We start from the raw sequence: 20,532 nt of genomic DNA on the forward strand, positions 1-20,532 counted from the left end.
AGCTAGTGAAATACGTCATTTATTTGTGTGGTGGCTGAAGCAATCCGTAATGGTATTTGGTCCTGGGTCAGGTAGCCGTGCCTTGTAGCGAGTTGTATGTACAGTCAGAAGTTTACATACACCTTAGCCAAATACATTTAAACTCAGTTTCACAATTCCTGACATTTAATCCTAGTAAAAATACCCTGTCTTAGGTCAGTTAGGATCACCACTTTATTTTAAGAATGTGAAATATCAGAATAATAGTAGAGAAAGATTTATTTCAGCTTTTATTTCTTTCATCACAGTCCCAGTTTGTCAGAAGTTTACATACACTCAATTAGTATTTGGTAGCAATACCTTTACATTTTTAACTTGGGTCAAACGTTTTGGGTAGCTTTCCACAAGCTTCCCACAATAAGTTGGGTGAATTTTGGCCCATTCCTCCTGACAGAGCTGGTGTAACAGTAAGGTTTGTAGGCCTCTTTGCTCACACACTCGTTTTCAGTTCTGCCCACAAATGTTCTATTGAGGATTGAGGTCAGGGCTTTGTGATGGCCACTCCAATACCTTGACTTTGTTGTCCTTAAGCCATTTTGCCACAACTTTGGAAGTATGCTTGGGGTCATTGTCCATTTGGAAGACCCATTTGCAACCAAGCTTTAACTTCCTGACTGATGTCTTGAGATGTTGCTTCAATATATCCACATAATTTTCCTGCCTCATGATGGCATCTATTTTGTGAAGCGCACCAGTCCCTCCTGCAGCAATGCACCCCCACAACATGATGCTGCCACCCCCGTGCTTCAATGGTCATTATAGCAGTGGCTTCTTCCTTGCTGAGCGGCCTTGCAGGTTATGTCAATATAGGACTTCTTTTACTGTGGAAAGAGATACTTTTGTACCCGTTTCCTCCAGAATCTTCACAAGGTCCTTTGCAGTTGTTCTGGGATTGATTTACACTTTTTGCACCAAAGTACCAGATCGCATCTCCTTCCTGAGCTATATGACGGCTGCGTGATCCTATGGTGTTTATACTTGCGTACTATTGTTTATACAGATGAATGTGGTACCTTCAGGCATTTGGAAATTGCGCCCAAGGATGAACCAGACTTGTGGAGGACTACAATCTTTTTTCTGAGGTCTTGGCTGATTTCTTCTGATTTTCCCATGATGTCAAGCAAAGAGGTACTGAGTTTGAAGGTAGGCCTTGACATGCATCCACAGGTACACCTCCAATTGACTCAAATGATGTCAATTAACCTATCAGAAGCTTCTAAAGCCATGACATCATTTTCTGGAATTTTCCAAGCTGTTTAAAAGCACAGTCAACTTAGTGTATGTAAACTTCTGACCCACTGGAATTGTGATAGTGAATTATAAGTGAAATAATCTGTCTGTAAACAATTTTTGGAAAAATTACTTGTCATGCACGAAGTAGATGTCCTAACCGACTTGCCAAAACAATAGTTTGTTAACAAGAAATTTGTGGAGTGGTTAAAAATGAGTTTTAATGACTCCAACCTAAGTGTATGTAAACCTCTGACTTCAACTGTAGCTAAGTAAATCAGTAGTGTATTGCAGGACTCCATTTAGTCACATTGAGACATTTTGACTTTGCCGTATTTAAAAAAAAATAGGTCACGTCGGTGCAAGCTACACAGTCTACATGGTCACCTCACTCAAAACCATGATTAGGAGGCTGAAACCAATCATTACCATGATTCCTGTAATGAAAGTGTCTGCCTGCCCCTGTATCCATTCCGCTGGGGACTGCTGCTGTGTCAAGAAAGCCACTCTCAATCTCCTTCAGAGGAAAAAAATAGTAATTTCAAAAATAAAGAAATCAAATTGACGGGAAACACACAGCTATCCTGTTGTCAGAGTTTGGGAGATGTTCTCAGCTTTCTGTAGGTATACTTTTTATTTCTCAACTCTCAATAGCAACTATTTTACAAGAAATTAGATTTAGCTTTGCGATATGGAGCATGCAAAATGCACATTGGCCATTGAGAGTACATAGGATTCAACATTTACTGTTAGATTAATACATGGCTACCCAAGTGGGTACTATATTTGGAGTTAGCGCTCTAGCTAATGTGTTTTGAGTTTCCGCTTACTCAGGTGGTGAATTAGCCCATGATATTAGAGCACATAAAAAGATGCGGGCAAATTCATTCCATTCTGCAGCCCTATTTTAACAATAAAATAAAAAATCACAACTGTCTACCCAAAATGCATAACAATCACTGGATTAGGTTGCACATAAAAATATTTAGAATCACATGAAAAGATCGAGTTATTTCTTCCATACCTAGTTTTTCTGGATCTATGTCAAGTAACGCAAGGGGGACATAAATGGCACAGCAGCCATTTTGGGAGGGGGTATGGATGACCACACACCATAGCAGTCATCTTTTTAGTCTATTACACTTTAATAAAGCACTGTGAATGATTTTAGAAGACAAAAAAAAAATTGCGCAACGCTGCAGAAATAACTAAATCATGGGCTGGTGCCACCAAGGAAACTAAAAAATGTTAGTCTGGAGCCCTGTATTGATCTTTTTAGCGGGTCTAATCTATATTGTTGGCTGGTTGTTTTGGTGTCCTGTCAGCCCAGCCAGGTGAGAATAGCTGGTTTGATGTGGGACAAGGTGGGCGGTGTGAAGGATGCGGTGTAACACTTGGTTTCCTCTGTCTGTGTGTGTGTGTGTGTGTGTGTGTGTAAACGAGATGGCGTGACCTGTGCTTCCCATTTCGCAGCCAACAAAGTGCTCTTTGAGGGAAGGGGGCAGAGAGAGAAGCTAGGGCAGAAGGCCGGGGCTGTTCACTACAGGATTGGGATCAGCAGGTGGAGCAGTAGTTCATATCTATGATGGGAGGTTGGTAGGGATGTGCTTTCCCTTTCAAGACGATTTGATACTTATCTAGATACATATGCTGCTGATGGAGCTCGTGTGATGGAGTGATTCAGGGTGTGTGTGTATATAAACTGAGTGTACAAAACATTAGGAACACCTTCCTAATATTGAGTTGCAGCCCTCTTTTGCACTCAGAACAGCCTCAATTCATCAGGGTGTAACCGATGACTAGTTAGTTAGCGGTGGTGCGCGCTAATAGCGTTTCAATCGGTGACGTCACTTGCTCTGAGACCTTGAAGACTCTACAAGCTGTTAAAAGCGTTCAACAGGGATCCTGGCCCATGTCGACTCCAATGCTTTCCACAGTTGTGTCAAGGTGGCTGGATGTCTTTTGGGTGGTGGACCATTCTTGATACACAGTAAAACCATTGAACGTGAAAAACCCAGCAGCGTTGCAGTTCTTGACACACTCAAACCGGTGCGCCTGGAACCTACTACCATACCCCGTTAAAGGCAATTAAATATTTTGTCTTGCCCATTCACCCTCTAAATAGCACACATGATGTTGTGCCGGAGCGTAGGGTAATGATGGCGCTGGAGGGTAGGGCTGGGAATGCTGGAGGGTAGGGCTGGGAATGCAGGGAAACTTAAATCCGTTTTATCTAATTTCTATCAGCATATTAAATGTGTAACCAGAGGTGGAAGAAAGTTCTAGACCACCGTTACTCCACACACAGAGAGTACAAAGCTCTCCCTCGCCCTCCATTTGGCAAATCTGACAATAACAATATCCTCCTGATTCCTGTTTACAAGCAAAAATTAAAGCAGGAAGCACCAGTGACTGTCTATAAAAAAAAAAAAGTGGTCAGATGAAGCAGATGCTAAACGACAGGACTGTTTTGCTAGCACAGACTGGAATATGTTCCTGGGATTCTTCCGATGGCATTGAGGAGTACACCACATCAGTCACTGGCTTCATCAATAAGTGCATCGAGGACATCGTCCCCACAGTGACCGTACGTACATACCCCAATCAGAAGCCATGGATTACAGGCAACATTTGCACTGAGCTAAAGGGTAGAGCTGCCGCTTTCAAGGAGCGGTACTCTAGCCCGGAAGCTTATAAGAAATCCCACTATGCCCTCCGCCGAACCATCAAACAGGCAAAGCATCAATACAGGACTAAGATCGAATTGTACTACACCGGCTCCGACGCTCGTCGGATGTGGCAGGGCTTGCAAACTTCTACAGACTACAAAAGGGAAGCACAGCCGAGAGCTGCCCAGTGACACAAGCCTACCAGACGAGCTAAACAACTGATATGCTCGCTTCGCAGCAAGTAACACTGAAACATGCATGAGAGCATCAGCTGTTCCGGACGACAGTGTGATCACGCTTTCCGCAGCCGATGTGAGTAAGACCTTTAAAACAGGTCAACATTCACAAAGCCGCTGGGCCAGACGGATTACCAGGACGTGTACGCTGAGCATGCATTGACCAACTGGCAAGTGTCTTCACTGACATTTTCAACCTCTCCCTGTCTGAGTCTGTAATACCAACATGTTTCAGGCAGACCACCATAGTCCCTGTACCAAAGAACACCAAGGTAACCTGCCTAAATGACTACCAACCCATAGCACTCACATCTATAGCCATGAAATGCTATGAAAGGCTGGTCATGGCTCACATCAACACCATTATCCCAGAAACACTAGACCCACTCCAATTTGCATACCGCACCAACAGATCCACAGACGATGCAATCTCTATTGCACTCAATACTGCCCTTTCACACCTGGACAAAAGGAACACCTATGTGAGAATGTTATTCATTGACTACAGCTCAGCATTCAACACCATAGTGCCCTCAAAGCTCATCACTAAGCTAAGGACCCTGGGACTAAAAACCTCCCTCTGCAACTGGATCCTGGACATCCTGACGGGCCGCCCCCAGGTGGTAATGGTAGGTAACAACACATCCTCCACGCTGATCCTCAACACGGGGGCCCCGCAGGGGTGCGTGCTCAGTTCCCTCCTGTACTTCCTGTTCACTCATGACTGCACGGCCAAGCACGACTCCAACACCATCATTAAGTTTGCCAATGACGACAGTGGTAGGCCTGATCACCGACAACAATGAGACAGCCTATAGTGAGGTCAGAGACCTGCCTGTGTGGTGCCAGGACAACAACCTTTCCCTCAACGTGATCAAGACAAAGGAGATGATCATGGACTACAGGAAAAAGAGGACCGAGCACACCCCCCATTCTCATCGACTGGGCTGTAGTGGAGCAGGTTGAGTCTATAGCCAGACGAGTCGCATCTCAGGTGGTTGCTTAGGCTACTTAAGGTAAAACACAATTTTCAACAGTGCATTTGATCAAAATAACCTTGCAAATTACACATATTAGTTTATTGAACTAATAAATCCTAGTAGTGCGCAAGCCATTTTACAAACATTTGAAGGTGCTGAAGGTGACACGCAGCCTACCTCGGTCAGCACCGAGGTAGGCTGTGGTGCACAATGCACCGGTTGACTAGGCTACTGATAATGTCTGGATTGCTCAGCATTGCGAAAATGACTTGTTGATCAATGCCTGTCAACAGTTACATGCTTATTTCAACACTGAAGGAGGACGCATCAGTTGTCACATTATTTACAGCAATCATATGCCAAAGCACATCCCAGAAAGCCCCTCAATCCCTAACAGGTACCATATACCCACACATGTATAAAAAGGTAAAAGGTATTTTCAGAAAGTAATATGACTAAAAAATAATATATAATACTGAATATTCCTAAATTTTGAATACATTTTCTGACCCGATGTATACTACATTTGGATCGGTTTGGGGTCCCAAGGAAGGATGCACTTGCATCTATGCCTATAAGTGAATCGTTACATCCCTAGCGGTTGGTATGGTAACTCCGAACCTCGATCAGCAATCAGCCTCCTGCTGTGTTCTCTCAGCTCTAATTAGGCACGTCTTTCAATCCTTCACATTTTAGTAATTTAGCAGACACTCTTGTCCAGAGCGACTTACAGTTAAGTGCATTCATCTTAAGATAGCTATGTGGGACAAGTACATGTTTCCTCAATAAAGTAGCAATCAGCAAAAGTCGGAGCTAGTAAGGGGGGGTGGGGAGTACAGTGCGAGTGTTAGTTCACACAATCTCCTTCTCCCTTCCACGCTATCCATCCCTCTCCCTACCCTCCCGCTGTCAGTCTCCTGGCTTGCAGCCTGCTCATGTCACTCAGACACCACCCAGACACACACCAAGACCACCAGCCAGCAAAGGAAAAAACACAGAGGCCAAATTAGCAGGCTCACGAAAGAGATTTAGGGGGTATGCTGACATACGAGACACACACACGAGTAGCATAACCTAGACCAGACATGGGCAAACTACGGCCCGCGGGCCACATACGGCCCGTTAGGCTTTTTAATCCGGCCCGCCGAACTTGTCCAAATTATAGTAAAAACCTCCTTTTTTCCCCCTTTCCCTGCAATGCCCACGTTTCCCCAATAGATGGCGCACTCAAAACACATTGACCGTTGTTGGAGTGGCGCGTATTTCTCTTTATTTCACTTTAATTTTCACTTCGTTTCACGTCACCATTAAGCGAGAATTGCCACAACAAAACTAACTCCAGACTTTGATGCACTGGCAAAAAAGGGAGACCAACAACACTGTTCCCACTGAAATGGTGAGTTTTTCTGCTGTGTTATGAAAAAATGCATATGGAAAGTTTGGAAGTGCGTCTTTTAATTAAGAGCAATGCGCATTTACGCACAGCAGCGGTACAGTAGCTTTATTAACACGCCGCACATCGCTCTTAATTTAAATTTAAATTTTCAGCTGCAGGTAGGATATTTAATACAGCCTATGTCTGTGTGCTTGGCAACGATACACGTGTACTGTTTGCGCGTGAAGGCGAGGGCGTCCGTGGCGAGTTTGTAGAGCGCGCGGTCAGGACAATCCATCCATGATTTTGCGGTGTTTAACACAAGTAGATATTATTGAGCTTGAGTATTTCGTTGTGTAATAATATGTTTTGAATGTTGAAAGTGATTCAATTTTTCAATAAATGTTGATTTCTTCAACTTTGCACCTTCGATTGAAACTTATTAAAAACAGACGCAATCTTGATAAATCACAGTGCGTATGTTATTTTAATCTATTTACATTTCCTCATCCCGGTATCTGCGAAATAGTATGTAAATGCCATATCTTGCATATTCCTTGAGACAAATTTATTAACTGATAAGGGCTATTTTTCACATTTGAAAGACAGTTAATAAATTGGGTTGTAGTGTTCTTACTGTGCTATGAGGTTTGCACACACTACATTTAATGCTTTAGTATATCCGGCCCAAACACTCCCTCCAAATGCTCCTGGCCCGGCCCCTCTGTCAAATTTTAGAACCCATTGTGGCCCGCGAGTCAAAAAGTTTGCCCACCCCTGACCTAGACTCTATGGGAATCCAGTAGTAGACATGTTATGAATTTCTCTCTTCCTCTGCTCACTGACATGCAGGGAGATCATCTTTCCAACTCTGAACAACAGACACTTGATCTCCAGGACTTTACAATAGGACTTTACAATATAAACAAAATCTCCCATTAGGGGACAACAAAATCTCCACTCAATAGAGCCAGTCAGCCACCTCCTGGCACTATTTTTGGGCTAGTGCTGCACAATCCTCTGGTGCAAAGTCCTCTCCTTCGTATCGTCTGAGATCCCTAAAGATTGGAAAGCTGCCGCGGTCATCCCCCTCTTCAAAGGGGGAGACACTCTAGACCCAAACTGCTACAGTCCTATATCTATCCTACCCTGCCTTTTTAAAGTCTTCGAAAGACAAGTTAACAAAACAGATCACCGACCATTTCAAATCCCGACGTACCTTCTCCGCTATGCAATCTGGTTTCCGAGCGGGTCATGGGTGCACCTCAGCCACGATCAAGGTCCTAAATGATATAACCACCATCGATAAAAGACAATACTGTGCAGCAGTCTTCATCGACCTGGCCAAGGCTTTCGACTCTGTCAATCACTGCATTCTTATCGGCAGACTCAACAGCCTTGGTTTCTCAAATGACTGCCTCGCCTGGTTCACCAACTACTTCTCAGATAGAGTGCAGTGTGTCAAATTGGAGGGCCTGTTGTCTGGACATCTGGCAGTCTGTGGGAGTGCCACAAGGTTCAAATCTTTGGCCAACTCTTTTCTCTGTATACATCAATGATGTCGCTCTTGCTGCTGGTGATTCTCTGATCCACCTCTACGCAGACGACACCATTCTGTGTACATCCTTCTTTGGACACTGTTAACAAACCACCAGACAAGCTTCAATGCCATACAACTCTCCTTCCGTGGCCTCCAACTGCTCTTAAATGCAAGTAAAACTAAATGCATGCTCTTCAACCGATCGCTGCCCGCACCCGCCCTAGCATCACTACTCTGGACGGTTCTGACCTAGAATATGTGGACAACTACAAATACCTAGGTGTCTGGTTAGACTGTAAACTCTCCTTCCAGACTCACATTAAGCATCTCCAATCCAAAATTAAATCTAGAATCGGCTTCCTATTTTGCAACAAAGCCTCCTTCACTGATGCTGCCAAACATACCCTCGTAAAACTGACTATCCTACCGATCTCGACTTCGGTGATGTCATTTACAAAATAGCCTCCAACACTCTACTCAGCAGATTGGATGTAGTCACAGTGATATCCGTTTTGTCACCAAAGCCCCATATACTACCCACCACTTTGACCTGTATGCTCTCGTTGGCTGGCCCTCACTACATATCCATCACCAAACCCACTGGCTCCATGTCATCTATAAGTCTCTGCTAGGTAAAGCCCCGCCTTATCTCAGCTCACTGGTCACCATAGCAGCACCCTCCCGTAGCACGCGCTCCAGCAGGTATATTTCACTGGTCATCCTCAAAGCCAACACGTCCTTTGTCCGCCTTTCCTTCGAGTTCTCTGCTGCCAATGACTGGAACGAATTGTAAAAAATAAATTAAAACAATACAATTAAAAAAATGTTAATACATTTCTGAAGCTGGAGACTTATATCTCCTTCTCTAACTTTAAGCATCAGCTGTTAGAGCAGCTTACCGATTAATGTACCTGTACACAGCCAATCTGTAAATAGCCCACCCAACTACCTCATCCCAATAGTTTTTTGTTGTTGTTGCTCCTTTGCACCACAGTATTTCTACTTGCACAGTCATCTTCTGCACATCTATCACTCCAGTGTTTAATGCTAAATTGTAGTTATTTCGCCACTATGGCCTATCTATTGCCTTACCTCCCTAATCTTACTACATTTGCACACACCGTATATAGATTTTTTGATAGTGTTATTGACTGTACGTTTGTTTATTCCATGTGTAACTGTGTTGTTTGTGTCGCACTGCTTTGCTTTATCTTGGCCAGGTCGCAGTTGTATATGAGAAATTGTTCTCAACTGGCCTACCTGGTTAAATAAAAGGTGATAAAAAAAAAAGATATATAAAATTTAAAAGCATAATGCATTTCATATTGATCCTGGCTTTTCGCTACAGTCAAATACAATTGTAACCTTATCTACGAAATAATACACAGTCTTAAAATAGTGCTGTTGATTGAATACATGCACCAGTCTGTCCTAGAGTTAGGCTACAGTCTCCGTTGGATTTGAACTAACTTCCTTAGACAGCCATGTCAGCGATCACATCTTGTGTGATGCTATACCAACTGACAGTTGTCAGTCTGCCCCCCCTGAAACCATGAGTGTAGCCCCATTATACTGTTCTCTCAGAATAGAGTGCCCCGTGACTGCACTCAAACCATTACTAGAGGATTCCCTTAGGACGTGAGCTACGGAGGGTAAAGTGAAGTTAGTGAGAAGGGAGACAACCAGCACTTGCACTTCTATGCCTGTGAAATGTGGTTGTCCCACCTAGCTATCTTAAGATGAATGCACTAACTGTAAGTCGCTCTTGATAAGAGCGTCTGCTGAATGACTAAAAAGTGAAATGTAAATGTGTGCATTGGCGTATCAGTGCGTCTGTGTGTGCAGGCACATCCATCTCTGTGTGTCTGTTGGCAGGTCCGTCCGTGTGCGTGCGTGCGTATGTATGTATGTGGTGTGTGTCTGCGCGCGTGTCCGTCCTTGCTGTCTGTGTCCAACCGACCGTGTGTGTATGTGTGTGTGTGTGGGCGTCCCATACCCAGAACGTCCAGGGAACTCTGGTGGTTGGAGATGATGACGTAGGGTCCCTCTGTCTGCAGGTGTTCCAAGCCACTCACGTCGAACCTCAGACCCAGGAAGTACTTAACATGACGAACCAGAGCACGGACCACCCTGGAGACAGGAAAGAACACAGCAATGCTCAATTCAATCTTGATCTGAAAAACCATGCGTGTTAAAACGATCTGACTATAAACAAAAACACCAATGCATCCATGACAGTGTTTCAGAGCATCAAATCTGCTCTGTCAGCGATCAGCAACAGAGCAGAATGAATGCTCCCAAACACTGCTACGGTCTCAATTAACTAAGGCGGTGAGAAAATACCGCTACCTACAGACAAATCTTGTATGTTGGACTCAACAAAATGTGCTCAATAAGCAACCGTCATCTAAGGTTTAAGGTTAAAGAGGCCGACACGTTAGCTTTAATAAAACAAGTGACACGAGCAAGAGCAGATCTCTTTTCTTTGAACTCAATAAATAACCTAACATACATTTGAAATGTTTTGACTGTTCAAGTACTTGCATACTTGGGGGGGGGGGGGGGGGGGTGCACATCTGCCTGGTGTCAACTGTCAACAGTACAGGCTGGTGGTGTAATGGTGTGGGGAATGTTTTTCTGGCACTGGCGATCATATCACGCTCAAAGTTGTTTAAGTCGATCATTTTGCCCATTCTAATGTTCAATGAACAGTAACTGAATGCCTCGATGCCTGTCTACCTGCTTTATATAGCAAGCCACGGTCACACTGACTCACTGTCTGTAGGAGCCAACACCATTTGTGAACAGGGTGGTGTACCTAATAAACTGGCCTAATAAAACTATATTCAGTCAACAAAAAATAATAATTGCCATTTAAGATTCATTTATTGAAACGTAACAATTATATTGTGTAACCATCTTCAAAAAGGCAGTAATCGCAGCAGAGGCGCCTGCTTGTAGAAGCCTATGAATGTGCAACGGCATAGCCTTGTATTGTTAATTTAGCAGACATAACGCTCTTATTTCCTGAGACCTTTTCACAGTCAAGACACCCATTTTATAGTTCTTTTCTATGTTGTAGAACAGAATAAAATCGAACAAAATATTTTCCAAATGAAAAATAATTGCCGGTGCGAAGTGATGCGCGTCTGGAACAGTTTTTGAAACAGGGCTTAATTTGACGCTTTGAAATACAATTTTTTCAGGGCTACAAAACAAAAATGTCTTATTTTCGATATAGGCCAACAGATGTAGTTTATTCTGTCTGTTCTGTGGAATTTAAGTGGTTTAACAATTCCACATTGAACAATGCACAGTGATTATTTACAGCCATAGCATCTGTTGGATGAGTTATAGGCCTAAACCGAATGATTCTGATTAAAAAACGCTCCGTCTTTATCAAACTACTGTTTTTGCATATTTTCAGTGTGGAACCTGTCAATGTTTAGGGGGAGTTATAGCCTAGGCTAACCAATTCTAAATGGAACAAGCGGTTCGCAAAGTAGCCTAGTGGAAAATAGACAGGATGCAATTATTCAAAAAGTTACAGCTAGTTGTTGGAACAGTCGCATGTACTCATTAAGCCCACTTCCATCTTTGGAGAATAAAAAAAAAAAAAGCTTTGCTTTGTTTAATGTTTCAACCAATTTATCTGGTTATATTTATACCCATTTTTATACTAAACCAATCAGATGTTTTATTTATTAAGTTGACAGTTATTTATAAGTAACTTGTGTTGAGGCGACCATCAGATAAGCAAAATGTTCCTGATTTTTTTTGTTACCTTCTCAGATAAGTGATCATGTCATTGGAAACACTTATCTTACTCTTTTTTTTTTTATTCTAAAAGGTTTTTAGGCACACATTTCTGTAGGCCTAATGGGAGCTTGTGTGCAAACTCTGCATGTGTGTGTAGAGGGAGCGGTCACAACGCGAGTGAGTGAGACAGAGAGGAAATGGAATTTAGGGAGAAGAACTGTGTGATGCTTGCCTTCTTTTTTTTGTGGCCCGCAAATGCACATATGGAACACTAGAGTCAAAGCAAATTAATGTCTTCAAGGCAATTTATTTTCTTCCCAGAACAAGCCACAAAGCGCATTCCACCAAAATAGTTGTACAGAATTCTATTTATTTTTTTAATCTCTGGTTCAAAACGGGTGACAAAGCTATTACTCATGCTTATCCCTACAATAACGTAGCTAGAACATTGTCTGCAGCTGGCATCACATGTACCATTACATTCAATAAGATGACTAGAATGTTGTCTGCTGTTGGCATGACATTCAAAAAATGTTTAGGCAAGATGTCAAACATTGTCTGCTGTTCTTACCCAACCACAATAAGGGGAAGGAAATGGCTCTCTTTGGGTTAGGCTCTCTCTGTGCCCTGTCAGGAAAGCAATAAAATCGTGGCCGCCAATCCCAAAAATGTCATTTTTATTTATTTATGGAAGATAAAACATGTGTAAACTTAAATGACTAAAACCAGACAAAGTATGTAGAAAATATACTGGAGCCATATACATGTTTAAATAAGCTCATCTTTGGAGAACCACCCGAATAAAAACTAGACAGAATCGACATTTCCAAAAACGTCATGACATGACATTGATTTTGTTTTAACGTTCGAGTCATTCTGATAGAATAAGTGGCATACGCCATGGCAAACCGTGTAGAATTGCAGGAGAATAGCTGTAAAAAGTGTCCAGTGTTTTCAGATTCTTATAGGACCTATAATTAATGGTAAAAAAAGGGTAATGAAGTGTCAAAACGCAGCTTTTCTGTGTTTATTTGTATTCCATTAGCTTTTACAGAAGCAGCAGCTCTTCATGGGGTCCACAAAACACGACAAGTAACAAAACACTGGTACACAAGGACAGTCACATTAAAATGCAACAAAAAAATTATACAAACAATACAACAAAAAAATAGTGTTAGTGTGCACGTGTCCCCTCAGTCCCAGCGTTCCATGAGTTGTTGAAATAGTTTTATTTTATTGTTTAAATGTACTTTCGCCGTTTGGTTGAGTAATTGGAGATGAGCGTTCCATGCGATCATGGTTCTGTATAAAACTGCGTTGCCGTGAATTTGTTTTGAACCTGGGGACTGAAAAGACCCCTGGTGGCATGTAAGGGTGTCTGAGCTAAATGTCATTTGATCATGCAATTGAATTTATCACAGTAATATTCAAAAACAAAAACACAAGAGAAGCAGTCAATCTCTCTTCAACCCTCAACCAGGAAAGCCTGGCATGCATGTTGATGTTAGTTCTGTCTGTGCAGTTCAGGGCAAGCCATGGTGCTCTGCTTTGAGCTCTTTCTTTGCTGCAGTTTACCATATTACCAGACAGTAAATCAAGATGAAACAAGACCAGAGCCTGAACTACAACAGTTTTTATAAAAGATATACCCTTCCCCATCCTCACAACAACTCTTGTCAATATGACTTGACCAGCCAATGTTATACCTAGCAGTTAAGCTTTCTGTTGGAATGGTGCGGGCGTGTATAGGGCCGTGGTGTCATGGAATTTTGTCTGCCAGTAATTCTAATAAAGGTTAAATAAAAAATAAATAATGCAAATCACTGCCAGTCTCGGCAATTGACCGTTAATTAACAAACATGTTTAGCATCTCTAGGCTTCCATGCGCCTTCGGGAACATCTACATTTCAAAAAGTAGAATAAATCCATTTCATATTTCCTAAACGTCACAATAAAATCCATTCTATATTTAGTTGTGATAGGCCTATAAACTTCGTAGAAATCAAAACATAAGGGCTGTATGGTGCGACTATATTGAGGAGTTGGAAAAAGTTTCAATAAAAAAGGCATGCGCTCTGATCCTTGTACTTGCCATGGAGAGAAGAAGACAATTGCACTGCTGCTCTGCTTGTCAATGGAAGGTGGAATTAAAAATGAAGAGCCAGAAGGTAGGCTGCTATTTACATTATAACCTGAATGGAGTTGTGTAGGCTAACTGTAGGACGGTGAGAAGCGCAGTAACGTTATTGCTAGCCTCAATTAGCTAGCTTCTCTCAGTTTGATGCAGTCAAGATAGTTATTTATCATCCCATCCGGTTACATAGGTACTATCAAGAAGTAAGTCTAGCAAGAAGTAACAGTGGTTGCGGTCTTTTCTGCCACTTCCCTCACTCGGATCGAACCGGTTGTCTTTTAGCATTGTTTGAGTTACAACAGACAAAGGTGTAAAAGTTCCAATCTAACGGAACAATCGGGGGTTTGTTTGGACAAGGCTGTAGCAGGCATGGAAACAGGAGCAGGCTGACAGGGGAGGGGGATTTGAGTCTATTCAGGAGGAGAGGGAGAGAGTTAACATAACCCAGTGAGAAGGGTTGACAAGAACACACTACACAGCAGCACGTCATGGTTCACTAACACACCGACAGGTCTGTAATACTGTTGGCACTTCGCATCATAAGCCACTCCACTTGAGCAGCTAGGAGACCGGTTAGATAGAGTTTAAATCTCCTGTTTGTTTTCATCCCAAAACTCAGTGTGAAAAATTCATGATGGAATCTTGGCGACTGTTGACAGCAGCATTACGATTCCATTTGTTTGGAACGTCAGACAGGGGGGGGGGAAATCTGACAATTCCATCCCTGTTCCGGCTGAGGCTGAAGTGACACTTTAGTTCGCTTCAATGTTTGCTACGTTGCGTGACGGTTCGTACTGAATGACAGTTTTCCACAAAACGGTGCACAATGTTCTTCAACAGCCTTTGAGTTACGTTTAAACCTGTTTGGTGGGTGTGGCAGGGTAAATCCTGATCAATATGGGTGACCATCTGAAATCGCAGCACACCATATTGCAGGGATCATCAACTAGATTCAGCCGTGGGCCGATTTTTTTTTCTTGAGCGGGTGGTGGGGGGCCGAAACATAATTACAAATAATTGGTAGACTGCAAATTGACTGCAAGAAACCCAAACAGATATAATATTTGACTAAAACAATTTCAAACCTTGCTGACATTTATATATGATCACGTCTCTCTAATTATGCGTGGGAATACTTGAAAACAGATTTATGGGGTCTATTTCACACCATATGTATTGAATTCAAAATAGAATCATGAATAAGTTGAGAATGTAAACATTTGAGGACCGTCAATCCAAAACTAGCAAACCAATAGACTCATTGTCTACGTCTCCCTCTAAACCCCGCCCTTCACAGACAAATAATGCCAAAACTCGCCCTCAAAAAGACTGGCAGTGACAGCAAAGAAACAGACATCGAAAGCAAAGATACGAGTAGCGTATACAAAAGGTAGTACATGCAGGAAAGATCGTAGGCAAAATGTAATCAATAATGTAATCAATAGGATTGGTTGCTGAGAAAGTTGAACTGAAAAAGATTCTTGCATTCGTTTTCAAATACACTGCTCAAAAAAATAAAGGGAACACTAAAATAACACATCCTAAATCTGAATGAATGAACTATTCTTATTAAATACTTTTTTCTTTACATAGTTGAATGTGCTGACAGCAAAAATCACAAAAATTATCAATGGAAATCAAATTTATCAACCCATGGAGGTCTGGATTTGGAGTCACATTCAAAATTAAAAAGTGGAAAACCACACTACAGGCTGATCCAACTTTAATGTAATGTCCTTAAAACAAGTCAAAATGAGGCTCAGTAGTGTGTGTGGCCTCCACGTGCCTGTATGACCTCCCTACAACGCCTGGGCATGCTCCTGATGAGGTGGCGGATGGTCTCCTGAGGGATCTCCTCCCAGACCTGGACTAAAGCATCCGCCAACTCCTGGACAGTCTGTGGTTCAACGTGGCGTTGGTGGATGGAGTGAGACATGATGTCCCAGATGCGCTCAATTGGATTCAGGTCTGGGGAACGGGCGGGCCAGTCCATAGCATCAATGCCTTCCTCTTGCAGGAACTGCTGACACACTCCAGCCACATGAGGTCTAGCATTGTCTTGCATTAGGAGGAACCCAGGGCCAACCGCACCAGCATATGGTCTCACAAGGGGTCTGAGGATCTCATCTCGGTACCTAATGGCAGTCAGGCTACCTCTGGCGAGCCCATGGAGGGCTGTGCGGCCCCCCCAAAGAAATGCCAACCCACACCATGACTGACCCACCGCCAAACCGGTCATGCTGGAGGATGTTGCAGGCAGCAGAACGTTCTCCACGGCGTCTCCAGACTGTCACATGTGCTCAGTGTGAACCTGGGGCTCCGGCAGTGCTCCTCCTGCTCCTTCTTGCACAAAGGCGGAGGTAGCGGTCCTGCTGCTGGGTTGTTGCCCTCCTACGGCCTCCTCCACGTCTCCTGATGTACTGGCCTGTCTCCTGGTAGCGCCTCCATGCTCTGGACACTACGCTGACAGACACAGCAAACCTTCTTGCCCCAGCTCGCATTGATGTGCCATCCTGGATGAGCTGCACTACCTGAGCCACTTGTGTGGGTTGTAGACTCCATCTCATGCTACCACTAGAGTGAAAGCACCGCCCGCATTCAAAAGTGACCAAAGCATTAGCCAGGAAGCATAGGAACTGAGAAGTGGTCTGTGGTCACCACCTGCAGAACCACTCCTTTATTGGGGGTGTCTTGCTAATTGCCTATAATTTCCACCTGTTGTCTATTCCATTTGCACAACAGCATGTGAAATTTATTGTCAATCAGTGTTGCTTCCTAAGTGGACAGTTTGATTTCACAGAAGTGTGATTGACTTGGAGTTACATTGTGTTGTTTAAGTGTTCCCTTTATTTTTTTGAGCAGTATATATATATATATATTTTAATCATTTGTCATAGAGTTTCGCTCTCACTTTAAAATGATTTGCTTACAAGTTCCGGGGTTTTGCTTTTGATGTCTTATTTTTGTTTACAATTTTATACATTTTGCTTTCAATAGTTTTTTTTGATTTCAACATCTATTATTTCACCCGTCCTCAAATTTTTACATTCTCAACCTAAATTTTCATATTCACAATTTATTTAATTTCTAATTCAATACATATGGCGTAAAATTGACCCCACACAGATTACCCAAACTAAAATCCCGGAGAGGATTTCCTGGTGTCAAAAAAAAAAAGTTAAATCAGTGAACTCTTTCTAATATGGCCTTCTCTCCTCTGTGTCACTGTGTCCCTATCGCTTTTTCTTCATCTTGCACACTCACTCTCCGTCTGTCTGTCTCTCACACAACACACACGTTAACGACAGTGAATAGGGTCCCGCGCCGGACACCCTTTCCAGTAAGAGAGAGAACGCTGCCTGGCGCAACATGACACCACTGATCTGCATGCCTGGCTGTGAAACAGTGCAGTTATTCCAAGAACACCGAGTCTGAGCCAGGTCAGTCTGATAACACAGGGCAAGGCACTAAACGAACAAGGACAACAGGCAGCGCAGGCTGGGGGAGACCATCCATTGATTTCTAGGGGACCTTTCGGAAGACATAACCAGTCGGTAACATGACCCCAACCAGGAGGGATATTCAGTTCTATCTGACCCCCACTCCTCTCTGAGTAATTATCCAATAATATAGTCACTTCTGTCCAATAGGTCGTGTCTCTGTCCACAGTACAATACCCAATCCCTCTGGCCTGCTGACGAGTGGACTGAGTTACACATTGACACAGGTGTAGTTTAACTCCACCAAAATGAGTATTAGGCAGAAGTTGACCCAGTAAGAAGAGTGGTGTACAATGTACATTTCTTGTGTAGTGAATGCCAGGTGGGATTTTCCTCAATTAAATAGCCAGTTGGAACTTGGCAACCATCCTAAAACACTGTAAAGTGATTTAATTATCGATTCCAACATGGAAGTGGTATTGGTTTAATTTAGACTAAAATCATTAGCCTTCCACATAAATTACATTAGCCTTTCACATAAATTACATTAGCCTTCCACATAAATTGCCTGAATGGCAATTTCATAGACATGTCTAATATGTGGGGCTATCCTAAAGAATCCAACCTTACGGTCACTGGAAGTAGGCTACATCTCCCCTGTAAGGTCAGAATGACAGGCTGCCATGATCAGGACACCGCGGAGCCAGTGTGAGATATGGGTCAGAAAACGTACCTCAATCCAGGGATGGGAAATAGCGCTTTACTCTTACTTATCCCATATGATACATCGAGAAGATTTATTTTTTATTTATTTATTAAAAACTGCCGTTTTAACAGTATACTACTAGACTAGCTAAAGAAAACCCTTGGAATCGACTAGAGTTCCAGTAGTTAACCACCAAAACGCTAGGTATCACATTCTCATGGAATCCAATGGGATGCTATAGCATCAGCTAGCCTAGCATGCTGACAAACACAGCAGTTTAATAAAAAAAATTGTAGTATTCCAATCTTCTCGATTCATCGCTCAGGAATAATGAATACAGCGACATATTCGATTCCTGGTTTGAGGTACATTTTCCAAGCCATATACCGCGCCGGGCTCCGCTGTCCAAAATTCTGGCATAGAAACATTCCTACAAATACCGAAACATGTCGATGTCTTCAATTGTGTAGGCAACACCATGTACATTTACATAGGAAAAACCTAAACGTCCCTTGTCTGTCATGAATGTTGAATAAAATTATATTTTGACTTACTCTGCCAAATGTCAGCTTTTGAGACAAAATATCCACTGGAAAAAAGCATTAAACTGACATGGGTCTGTGTGTGTGGCAATCACTAAGTGTTTGCTCACAAGACTGAAGTACATAAAAACTAAAAAAGGTGTTTACATGGTTTTATGCATGTGCCAGGTGATTTAAAAAAATAAGTTTGGTAAACATTTCTGTGGATATTTGGTCTCAAATTTCGAGCAGCTGAATGACAACTGGTAGAGTAAGTTTAATAAAATTACATTCAAACATACTGGCTTGTCAGGAAAATGTCCACAAAAGTGCAGTGGTTTCTTTGATTGTATACCAATAATTGGTATCAAACACAAAAGTCTTATTAGACTAGGCAATGTTCCGAATAGCGAGAAGAAACTAACGAAAGTCGGATTATTATGGCTAGTATGGGTCATGACTAAACTGAAAGTTATTCAGTTGACATTAAACCAACTGATGAAACCAAACATCCTCTTTTCTTGGTCCTGTTTAGACTTGAAACATTGACACACAATCTATGCAACAACAAAAATGCATAGATTAAAGTGGCATTTTCTGCAATCTATTGTTGGTTTACATCTGTGCAAAAAAAAAAAACACACGCCTGTTGGATATGTTGTTCCAAACCGGTTGACAGTGACAAATGTCGGGCCCAGAGGCCATGTCCGGATGCGAGGTGAAGCTAACGTTAGCAAGCTAACTAGTATTAGCCGCCTGGTTCAGAAAGTCCCAAACATCTGGCAATGCATTTGAAGCTAGCTAGCTAAATGTGCTTTCTTTCCAACCGCTGGATAACTACCTCGAATTTCGTTATAAAAATGTTGCAACCAACCGGTGAAAAATATCAGCAAAATGGCTTATGATAAATTAGGGTAAAGCCACAGATTGATGTTATGTTTGTAACATTTCAAGATTTGGCAAGCTAGCCATCTTCCATTCAAATGAGCAAACGAAACGTTCGCTAGCAAAGCATCGCTCGCGCTGTTGTGCAACCTGGAACTTACCTCATGTTTTCAACGTCCCTGCCTCCGCTTTTCAGAATACTAAGCGGAATCGCAATCGCACCCAAAACCATCATATAAGCCACGTAGAAACACTTTTTGAAATAAAAAACAAAGGTGCTACTAGTCCATAGCAGAAGTGGGACCAGCAGCATTAGGAATACCCAGAGCGCATCCATACTGATTCCTGCGAGGATATTGGCAGAAAAAGCTGACGTTACTGTAGCTAGTGAGCAAGCGTGAGCGGCACTGTGGCACCGGCTGACATTTCAACTTCCAAGGCCAACACCGGTGGTGCACAACTCGTTCTCTGGGTTAAAATAACGCGACCGTGAACGACAAATATGACAACACTTTTCAGTCGACGATGGTGCAGGCAGCCTCATGTAGTGGTTCCGATATGAAATTCAATGGTTTCCGGTGGCACAAGCATTAAGTTCCTCTGCAGAGATGGGCAGTATAAAGCCCCACAGTGGAGTTGTAATAATACCCATAAAACCTAGCGGGCAATTAGGGAAATGGTTCCAATCGTTTTTCTACCATTAATTTTTCACATAGGGAATTTTAGAAACACTTAAAATAAGGGCTGTGTTTCGTGTAGACTTACCGTGGCGTGACATTTTGATAACCATGTAAGTCTCTCTCAGACAATGTGACTTTTATCAATCTATTCAGCTCTATTTACTCTCAGATTCAAAAATGCTAATTAGCATCAAAGTAGACATCATGCAAGACTACAAATCCCTGCAAGCTCCAGCACATCATCTCTAGCTGACACTTTTGAAAACATGTATTGTATCAATTTAAAACTTGCACAAGACAGTTCACAGAATTGTCAATAAATGTTTTAAACAATTTAT

The 20,532-nt window shown here is 42.5% G+C and overlaps 2 protein-coding genes across 2 annotated transcripts in view; one reads left to right on the top strand and one right to left on the bottom strand.

Moving 5' to 3' along the window:
- Positions 1 to 20,141, bottom strand: part of LOC139552059 (1-acyl-sn-glycerol-3-phosphate acyltransferase alpha-like) — a 29,327-nt gene extending 9,186 nt beyond the window's left edge. The window contains exons 1-2 of the mRNA XM_071363429.1: positions 19,676 to 20,141; positions 10,066 to 10,199 (exon numbers count right to left, since the gene is read on the bottom strand). Coding sequence (XP_071219530.1) covers positions 10,066 to 10,199; positions 19,676 to 19,851 — 310 coding nt within the window. The 5' untranslated portion in view covers positions 19,852 to 20,141. The remainder of the gene's footprint in view (positions 1 to 10,065; positions 10,200 to 19,675) is intronic.
- Positions 6,317 to 20,532, top strand: part of LOC139552056 (divergent protein kinase domain 1B-like) — a 49,847-nt gene continuing 35,631 nt past the window's right edge. The window contains exon 1 of the mRNA XM_071363423.1: positions 6,317 to 6,550. Within this exon, the coding sequence (XP_071219524.1) occupies positions 6,503 to 6,550 (48 nt within the window). The 5' untranslated portion in view covers positions 6,317 to 6,502. The remainder of the gene's footprint in view (positions 6,551 to 20,532) is intronic.

Source organism: Salvelinus alpinus, chromosome 24, assembly GCF_045679555.1.
Source record: "Salvelinus alpinus chromosome 24, SLU_Salpinus.1, whole genome shotgun sequence".
NCBI lineage: Eukaryota > Metazoa > Chordata > Actinopteri > Salmoniformes > Salmonidae > Salvelinus > Salvelinus alpinus.